This window comes from Vigna radiata, unplaced genomic scaffold (assembly GCF_000741045.1).
Source record: "Vigna radiata var. radiata cultivar VC1973A unplaced genomic scaffold, Vradiata_ver6 scaffold_86, whole genome shotgun sequence".
NCBI lineage: Eukaryota > Viridiplantae > Streptophyta > Magnoliopsida > Fabales > Fabaceae > Vigna > Vigna radiata.
The window spans coordinates 197,119-208,242 of record NW_014543269.1 but is presented as its reverse complement, the minus strand read 5'-3'; the positions used below and the strand labels follow the sequence as shown (position 1 = coordinate 208,242).

Genomic DNA, 11,124 nt, shown 5'->3' with positions numbered 1-11,124 from the left:
ATGTTTTTATATGCAGGTCTGTTTTTGTGGTAGTGGATATCACAAAAACAGACCTGCAATTTTAAAAAACTGCAGGGGAATATGCCGCGGTTGTGACCTGAACCGCGGCATATACTTTTTCGTTTTATTTTTTATTTTTTAAAAAACATATGGCCGCGGTTCTTGCACTAACCGCGACCTATAGTGGACAATTTTTTTTTTTTTAAAAAAAAGGACTTAGGCAGCGGTTCTTTGGACAACCGCGGCATATTATGGAACTTATATACCGCGGTTGTAACCGTGACCTAAAGTCTTTGACTTACTACCGCGACTGAATATGCCGCGGTTCGTAAACCGCGACCTATAGTGAAAAATAACTGCGGTAAAAACCCCTCGCTGCACTAGTGTGTTTTTATAAAAATTTGAAGAAAGAAAAGTTTTACACTTTATTTTATTTTAAAGTAATTCCACTAAAGTGGTTTAACCGGATAAATTAGTCTAATTTTCACTTTTTTGCCTTCTTATAATATGGAAGATAAAAAAATGGAGTCACACATTTTCTTCTTTTTTTATTTGAGGTTCAGCCTTCAAAAGGCTGAAATAAACAAACTAAATCGTGTTCATATATAAAGGTTGTATCCATAAAACATACGCATAAAACAACAATTTTTACACTTTACACTAAAATTGAAATAAAAAGAAAATATACATTATTTTTAAAATATAATTAGTTGTATCCATAAATATCATGATAAATCATTTTGTAAATAAATATTTACTAATCCCGTAAATATGATAAACCATTTTTACATAATGCATTTTTTGTATTCAAGAACATTAAAATCACGACAAACAAAAGTTTAAAGACTTTAATTTTCTCATCCAAGAACATAAATGCTATTGAAAAAACACTTTCATTAAGAATGATGCACCATCCAACACTTCTATGTTAAATAGTCCGAGACCCGTGTGGATGTTTGTTTGTTTGATTTTTTAAGTTGTAAATATAAATTATATTAAAAAAATGTTTTATTTTTTTAGGAAATAGACATATTAGATAATAAAGAGAAATATAAAGATTGAATTATATAAATATTTTTAAGAATGAAAATGTTGATAATCCGTTATTAATACCAACAATGCTAATACTGATAATAATATTACAACTAAAAATAATCTTAATTATAATACTAATATTAATGATAATAATAACAATAATAATAAAAATAATAATAATGCAAATCATAATATTAAAAATACTAATAATAATATAATAATGGTAGTATCTTATTTAATAGTATAAAACTATCCAACAAAATAATATAAATATGATAATTATTAAACCGAGAATATAATTACTATATAATTACTATATTACCATCATTCATACAAAAATACTACATACAAATAGTTATATAACTAAATTAATAGAATCAGAGTTTTTTTTTTTTTCAAAAAAAGAAAAAGAGTATACATAACAAGATCTCCATAAAATTATACCGCTTGAGTTTTATCCACTGTGGATTTTATCTGCAAATATCCTCCCATGAGTATTTTTGTCATCTTTAACCAAGATCAATATACAAAAAGCATTGATTGAATTAACTTACTTAATATTGTAATTAAAACATAATTAAGCTGCTTGATTAATCAAAACAATTAGGTACGAAACTCACAAAAGTAAATAGTCATAAATATTATAAATAGCACATTGTACCAGACACATAATTAAGTTTTATTAATCACTATATTTATTACTTGAAACACAGTTAAGAGTGTCTTTTTTAGACATACCACTATTTAGCTTAAAGCGAACAAGATTATCTAAGAATACTTTGATACAATATTTTCTTTAGGAAACAAGTTCAATATGTGTATTATTTATAATATATTTTTTTAGCTTTGTCAAAACAATGATCACTTTCAATGAATAGAAAGTTCTTAAAATACTTAACATCTTAAAACAGGAGTAAAAGGTTACCTTTTGTTAGATTTCAACTGTAAGGAAATTATTCTATCAAGAAATGTAGTATTTTATGAAAATATATTTTCTTTTCTTACTAGTGACAAACATTCACCTATTGATACACAAAATTCCTTGGATTTTGTCACCAAAACTATTTCATCTCCATCACCTCTTTTCTCAGAACTTACTTAAAAGTTACTGATCAACCCTCTTTACCACCTACATCTCCTCCTTCTATTGTTCCAGACCCTGTTATTTTTTCTTCTCAATCTGTTTCTGTTGAACTTGCCACTGCTACTCCATAAAGGAAATCAACTAGGCCAAAACATAAACCATCTTATCTGCAGGACTATCATTGCAACATGTTATCTACTTCGTTCATCACTCAGTCATCCATAAGTACCTTATATCCTATCTCTCATATGATGCATTATCATCTCTTCATAAATCATATGTTCTTAATCTTTCCCAAGTTAGTGAACCTAAAACCTATAACCAAGCCATCAAACATGATTGTTGGAGAAATGTCATGGATCAAGAAATTGCAACTTTAGAAAATACCAAAACTTGGGTTTTGACTGATCTACCTTATGGAAAGCAACCTATCAAATGTAAATGGGTATACAAAATAAAGGGGCATGCTAATGGGAGTATTGAACGATACAAGGCAATGTTAGTAGCTAAAGGCTACACACAACAACAAGGCTTTTTTCACTTATTGTCAAACTCACAACAATAAGATTGGTTTTGGCTTTAACAACTTCCAAACATTGGTATTTACATCAACTAGATGTAAATAATGCCTTTTTACATGGGGATCTAGATGAAGAAGTATACATGTCTCCTCCTCTTGGCTACAAAACAGAAAAGCTAGGGCAAGTTTACAAGTTGTTGAAGTCTTTATATGGATTCAAACAGGCCTCTAGACAATGGAATTACAAGTTGACAACTACTTTACTTTCTTTGAGCTACACACAATCAAAATCAAATTATTCACCTTTTGTCAAAAATGATTATGCTCATATCACCATTTTACTTGTTTATGTAGATGATATAGTCTTGGCAGGTGATGACATCCAGGAAATCCAAATTGTGAAGGCTCTATTGAATGTAAAGTTCAAAATTAAAGACCTAGGTCAACTTAAGTATTTTTTGGGCTTAGAAATTGTAAGATCTCAACCGGGCATTAATTTTTCACAAAGGAAGTATGCTCTAGAGTTACTAGAAGATACATGATTGTTGGGATCTACTCCCATACAGCCAAACACAAAAAATTCCAAGACAAAAGGGAAACCCTATTCAGATGTGCATGCCTATAGAAGACTTATTGGCAGTTACTATATCTAACAACACAAAACCAGATTTATGTTTCGCTATTAGTACTCTTAGTCAATTTCTTTTCAATCCTTTGGAAGATCACTATGCAGTAGCAATAAGGATCTTGAGATATATCAAGAACAATCCAGGACAAAGATTATTCTTTCCCTCCAACACAGAACATGTTCTTAAGGCTTTTAGTGATTCTGATTGGGTTGCTTGCCCTGACACTAAAAGGTCCGTTACTAGTTTTATGTGTTCTATGGTGCATCATTAATTAGGTGGAAATCCAAGAAGTAAGGTACTATATCTAGATCATCAACTGAAGTAGAATATAGAGCCTTAGCTTTCACAACATGTGAAATTCAATGGCTTATGTATTTGCTTCATGATTTGAAACAACCTTTACCACAACCAATTCCTCTATTTTGTGACAATCAATATGCTATATAAATTGCACAGAATCAAGTCATGCATGAGAGGACAAAGCATACATAAGGGATAAAGTTCAAGAAGCTCCTGCTTATTTCTCCTTCAGCACAACTTGCAGTCATTCATACTAAAGTTTTGGATCTAGCACAATTTCAATCTTTGTTGTCCAAGTTGAGCATTAAGGATATATATGCTACAGCTTGAGAGGATATTAAATTTAATTTATTTTATGTTCATATCGGTTCATTTATGTTCTTATATTTATATTTTATTTTTATATTTATATTCCGTTTTTATATTGTTTTAAACAAATGTATATATGAATTGTACTATCTCTTTATCATTGAATAAGATACACAATTTTCATCCTTTTTTTTTCTTATAATTGGCATTCAATTATTTATTTAATTAACTTTTAATTTATAATAATTTTAAAACATTAAAGTGATTTTTTTAATAAAATAAATAATTCAATTAATCTATAATTTCGTTTAGTTGTCTTATGTTTCAAAAGCTATTACAGTAAAATATAACTATCATATACGATATAAGTATTTCTATCATGTTTCAAAAATAGGTAATTTTGTCATGTTTTAGATATAAGTATTTACTTTATTTAACATTTAAAAGGACGAGAAACATTTTTTTTCTAGAAATTCTTTTTTAATAAATTATATCAAATTTGTTTAATATCAGGTTATATATATATATATATATATATATATATATATATATATTCTTGATGTATCTTTTTAATTCTTTAAAAATGAATTTTTTGAAAAAAAATTAAAGTTTTTCCTTTCTTGTCCATTTAAATGGACGAAAGAAAATTGAATTCTTGATTGTATATTTTTAATTCTTTAAAAAAGAATTTCTTGAAAAAAATTAAAATTTTCCTTTCTTGTCCATTTAAATGTTAAATAAAGAAATACTTATATTTAAGACATAACAGAATTATTTATTTTTCCCTACTATATGTTATTTTTCTCTTCGTTGTTATATGATATATAGGAAAATATTTTCAAAACAACTCGTATAACATATATATAAAAATCAAACCACATCTTATAACTCACTCAAAAAATATTTGATCAATTATCTTTTTCAATTTTTTTTGGGACTAATATTTGACTAATGAAAATTTTCAGATATAATGATATAATGAGGACAGTTACCTAAATATCATTGAAAAAACTTATTAAATTTTGAAATTTGAAAGAATCGTTGCCTTCTATTATTTACACTAACATTTTTGTTCACTCATTTTTAACTTGGACTTGTGAAGGAAATGCAGTGAAGGAATCATTGCCTTATATCAAGAACGGTGCACCATTCTAAATAAGCTTAACACAAACAAGAATTTGAAATTCCAAATACTTTTTTATTTATTGTAATGCATGACATTGTTTCATACAATATTTTTTTTAAAAAATTATATCTAAATTCAATAAATATATCATCTACTTCAGAATTTCTTACAACCTCAAATTAATTGATTCAAGAGAAATGTAATGTGTATGCTAGAAAAGAATTTCAAATCTTGTTTGAAAATGAAAGTAGAGTAAACTATAAATAAGTTTGAATTTTGAGGAAACACTTAAGGTTTTAAAATATCTTTCTTTTAATTTTAATTATTTTGATTGAAGTATCTAATTTAAAATAAAATGAAATAATTCTTGATTGTTTCTTTTAATTCTTGAAGTGAAAAACAATAAAAAAAGCTTTATTTAAATGTTAAAAGAAAAAATACATATATTTAACTATAGTTACCTCTTAAAATATAACATAGAAGTATAAGTGAGAGTCATGTTAATAAATTTGATAATAAAAATCGAATAATATATTACATAATCAATTAGATATGATTGTAATTTCATTAATTATCTTCCATCAATTATCTTTATCAATTTATTTCGTACGTAATATTTGACTAAAGAGATCTATGATATATATTTTGGACTAAAGAGATTTATATAAAGAGATTTATATATATGTATAATAAACTATAATAAATTACCAACAAATTATTAATAAAAATAGGATATTTTATTAAACATATAGATAACATTGAATATGTGAGTGAAGTATATTATTTAAAGATCTTTGGAGAAGATTATTAAATTTTGAAAACAAAAAATTATTAATAAAAAATAGGTTATTTTGTTAACCATACTGATAATCTTAAATACATAAGTGAAGTGTGTGCTATTTTTTAAAGGTTTTGGAAAATGATTATTTAATTTTAAAACGTTTTCATTTGAAAGTTTACCCAAGTCAAATTCAATCTATAGATTATGCTATGAATGTTTATAATTTTTTACTGTATAGTATTTATTGGAAAATTTATAATTATTATACTGATTATTAAATTTTTTAATTTACTAAATATAGTTCTTTATAGTTTGGTTGATGCCATCTCTTTGAGTAACCAATTCATAAAAGATATACTAAACTTAGTATTTTTTTTTCTTATTAAATAATCAAATAAAAAAACATTAAACTAACGAGAAAATCTAAATTAAAGATTGAAGTACTTATTCGTATTTTGTCTTTTTATTTTATTTTTTTTTCTGTTATTTTAATTTATGTTTCTTGATTCTGCGTTAAAATGAGAATGAATATATCATCGTAGAATAAACTAAAAAGAATAATCTTGACTTTTTAATTACTAAGATCTGAATAAAAATTTCTACAGTAAAAAATGTGAATAATAAATTTCATGCATGACCTTTTCTATCCCTGCCCCTTTCTTTCTTCGCATCCCCATAAAAGTTTCCTATAAAAATTATAATAAAAAGAAGATATTTTTAAATTCAAAAAATTGTCTTTCAAAACACTCAAAATATATAAAAAATATACATTTCACAATAAATGTTTCAAAAAAAATTCTTTTAGATTTGAAAATATTTTTAAGATTAATTTTCCAATCCAAAGACATAACTAAAAACATTTTCATCTGCACAATTCAAAGATAATTAAATAAATAATAGAATCCTAACAACTTTTCAAGATATATCCAGTTTTTATTATAAATATGAAGGAAAATTGAATTCTTGATTGTGTCTTTTTAATTCTTGAAAAAAGTTATAATTTCTTGGAAAAAAATTAAAATATTTCCTTTTTTATCCATTTAAATGTTAAATAAAATAAAAACTTATATTTAAGACGTAGTAGAACTATTTATAATGAGAGTCATCGTAATAAATTTGATAAAAAAAAATCAAATAATATATTATATAATCAAATTTAATTTGATTAGATATGATTATAATTTAATTAATTATTTTCAATCAATTATCTTTATAAACTTATTTCTTATCTAATATTTGATTAAAGAGATGTATTAAATATATTTTGGATTAAATATATTTATATTTCTGTATAATAAAGTATGATAAATTGTCAACAAATTATTAATAAAAATAGGTTATTTTATTAAACATATTGATAATATCGAAGTTTTAAGTGAAGTATTTGTTATTATTTAAAGATATTTCAAGAAGATTATTAAATTCTGAAAATGACAAATTATTAATAAAAAATAGGTTATTTTATTAAACATACCGATGTATTCAAAGATTTACTCAAGTCAAATTCAATCTAGGTTAAGTCATGAATGTTTATAATTTTTCAGTGTATGTATAATATTTATTGTAAAATTTACAATTATTATACTAATTATTAAATTTTTTAATTTACTAAAAATAATTGTTTATCTGTTTGGTTTATGCCAACTCTTCAAGTGTAACCAATACATAAAAGATATAGTAAATTGTTTTTTCTTATTACATGATCAAAATAAAATAACATTAAACTGACTAAAAGATCTAAATTAAAGATTAAGAAACTTATTCGTTTTTTGTCTTTTTCTTTTATTATGTTTTTTCTGTTATTTTAATTTATGTTTCTTGATTCTGCATTAAAATCAGAATAAACATATCACCGTAGAATATGCTAAATATTTTTATGTTAAATTCTCAAGAACATAAACGAAACAGTAACAAGAATTTCAAACTCCATATACTTTTTATTTATTTATTGTAATGTATGAATATTGTTTGATATAATATTTTTTTAAAAAAATTACATCTAAATTTAATAAATGTATCATCTATAATGTATTTGTCCAGCTCTATTCAAAGAGAGATGACTCTCAATAAAATAGGGAGGATCTTCAAAAAGTTTAACATCATCATCATGACACAATGATAATGCATGTTTGACAAGACTATCCGCAACTGAGTTCACTTCCCTAAACACACGATTCCAATAAATCTTATTAGCACTCTTAGTTATCTTAATGATTGAAGAAATGACATTTTCACTTGTATCATCATAATTCTTTTCTTCCGCTAGTGTGATGGTAATGATCTCGATAACAATTTTAGAATCATTCTCAATAATTAAGTTTTTATATCCCTTCAACATGGCTGCTTTGATTCCAATCTTAATTGTCTTTAATTCAGCCATCAAAGCTGAGGAATTTTTCAAGCCACTAGAGAAGCCAAAAACAAATTTCCCTTCAAAATTCCTCACAACTCCTCCTCCACCTGCTTTATTTCCATAGACAATGAAGGCTCCATCACAGTTAATCTTCACAAATCCTTCAATGGTGTCCACCATATTAATCTTGTAAATCTTGAATTGTCCTCTTATCACATTTCACAAGTTAATACATTAAAGTTAAAAAACATGGCATATACATGATACTTTATAGTATAAAGGTAAATAATGTACCTTTTGTGTGCTAACACAAATTTCCTTTGATGATAAACCAATTTGAGCAAGAGTTTTTGGCAATGTCTCCTTACAGAAAAACCTTTGATGATATTTGTTGCAACCTCCAATTAGCCAATACACAAAGCTTGATGGTGTTTCATTTCCGCCAATATGCTTCATCATTGTTAGAGCTTTAAGTGAATGAGAAAAAGAACTAAGAGAAAAAATTGATTTAAGAGAAATGCAATTTGTATGCTAGAAACTAGTACAAAAATTATATTTTATGATGTACAAAAACGAGCTATGACATATATAGTTTTGTACCTCATAATAGGTCTACACATTTTATGACGTAGTTAAAATTTACGTCATGATAGTCTGAACATATTATGACGTAGTTTCTAAAATCAGTCCATTTTTTATATGAATATTGGAGAAAATTGTTTCCAATTGATATTGAGTAAAATTATCTATGTTCACATTCATTAGAATTATTTCTTTTTTATCCTAATTTGTTAGATTTTGCTGTCGTTTTTTATGGATGTGAACTTAAAATTTGTGCTGGCTCCGAAAAAAAAAGAAAGAATGTCAAGAAGTCTATAAAAAAAGAAATAACTCTAATGAATGCGAACATAGATAATTTTACTCAATATCCATCCCAAATAATTTTCTCCAATATTCATATAAAAAAATGGACTAATTAAACCGCGTCATAATATGTTCAGGCTATCGTAAATTTTTACTACGTCATAAAATGTGTAGACCTATTATAATGTACAAAACTATGTACATTATAGTTCGTTTTTGTATGTCATAAAATATGATTTTTGTAGTAGTGAGAATTTCAAATCTTGTTTGGAAATGAGAGAAGAGTGGACTATAAATAAGTTTGAATTTTGAAGAAGCATCTAAATTTTAAAATATCTTTCTTTTAATTTTAATTATTTTGATTGGAGTATCGAGTTTAAAATAGAGTGAAATGTTTCTTAATTGTTTCTTCAATTCTTGAAGTGAAAAACAATAAAAAAAAGCTTTATTTGAATGTTAAAAGAGGAAATAGATATATTTTATTATAATTACCTTTTAAAATATAACACATTTTAATAAATTTGATAACAAGAATCAAATAATATATTACATATTAAAATTCAATTTGATTAGATATGATTGTAATTTAATTAATTATCTTCAATCATCTTTAACAATTTATTTCCTATCTAAATTAATTAATCTTCAATCAATTATCCGTAACCAATTTATAAAAGATATAGTAAAGTTATTATTGTTTTTTCTTATTACATAATCAAAATAAGAAAACATTAAACTGACTAAAAGATCTTAATTAAAGATTAAAAAACTTATTCGTATTTGTCTTTTTATTTTATTATGTTTTTTCTGTTATTTTAATTTATGTTTCTTGATTCTCTATTAAAATCAGAATAAATATATTCACGTAGAATAAACTAATAAGAATAATGTTGACTTTCCAATTACTAATATTTTAGTAAAAATTTCTACAGTGAGAATGTGAATAATAAATTTCATACCGGACCTTTTCTACCTGCATCTTTTTTTTTTTTCGCAATTCATAAAAGTTTCTTATAAAAATTGTAATCCCAGACAACCTCAAATTGTAATAAAAAGGAGATAATTTTAAATTAAAAAAAATTTCTTCCAAAACGCTCATAATATATAAAAAAAAATTCAAATTTTGAAATATAAAAAAAGTTCAGAACGACTCTTACAGTCATTTCCAGAAACTAGGGTCTAGGTATATAATTTTAATGAAGAGTAAAATTGTGATATTAGATTTTTATGGGGTGCAGGAAGTAAAAATGGCCTTTATGCAGTCCCTTGGAAGCCTAGATGGCCTTCTCGTTCAACCCTTGTTTCTTCTCATTTCCCAACAAAGAAAACTTGAAGATACCATACTAATATTATGAAGAGTATTTCCAGTACTCAACTAGATAAAAGGTATCAGTGAGGTATCTTTTTAAGGTTCTTTATACATAACATTTTTCAGCAGAAAGTTAGAAACTAGAATGACATCTTAAGTTGAGGTTTTTCTTCTTCTTTTATGGACATAAAAGACACAATATCTCAAAACTGACAATCAAAAACCAAGTTTCCCTGGTGTGANAATAATTTTATATGCCAAAAAACCAGAATTGAATGACCTCATATTCTGTTTTGAAACAANTTGAAGTATCTTGAAATTATTTGATCCTGTGAGAAGTCTGTGTAGTATCCCCTTCCCACTGAAATACCTTCTTCTCTTGCTAGCCTCTCAACTTCTTCTTGTACTCTTTCACCACCAACNTTATTTGGATCCAACAAATTACAGGCTACCTCAATCACACCTTCACCATGTGCAAGTGCCATGGCCTGTACAGAGGGAAGTCCACCACCTCTTCCACTGACCCGTTTGGCAATTCTTCGAACAGCATTAATATCAGAAGACAATAGAGGGATATTGTAGTTATCAACCCAATTGGTGGCTCCAATGACAGCAACACCTTTTGCTGATGTTACTTGAGAAGGGCCACTATCAGGTTTCAGTGGTAAAGAGTCTGATTTTAGTCCCCCAATCCACCGATTTTCGCTAGAATTTGGCTTAAAATAACCAAATACTCTTCTGATTGAATCAAGTGTCCTCCCCTCCTCATGAGCTGCTCCATATAGATAGGTGGGAACTGCACAAACATATACAT

General features: G+C 26.0%; 1 protein-coding gene across 1 annotated transcript in view; it reads right to left on the bottom strand.

The window, feature by feature from the left end:
- Nucleotides 1-10,330: 10,330 nt before the first annotated feature.
- LOC106754220 (formimidoyltransferase-cyclodeaminase-like) overlaps nt 10,331-11,124 on the bottom strand; it is a 2,437-nt gene continuing 1,643 nt past the window's right edge. Inside the window, exon 2 of the mRNA XM_014636220.2 lies at nt 10,331-11,106. Coding sequence (XP_014491706.1) covers nt 10,592-11,106 — 515 coding nt within the window. The 3' untranslated portion in view covers nt 10,331-10,591. The remainder of the gene's footprint in view (nt 11,107-11,124) is intronic.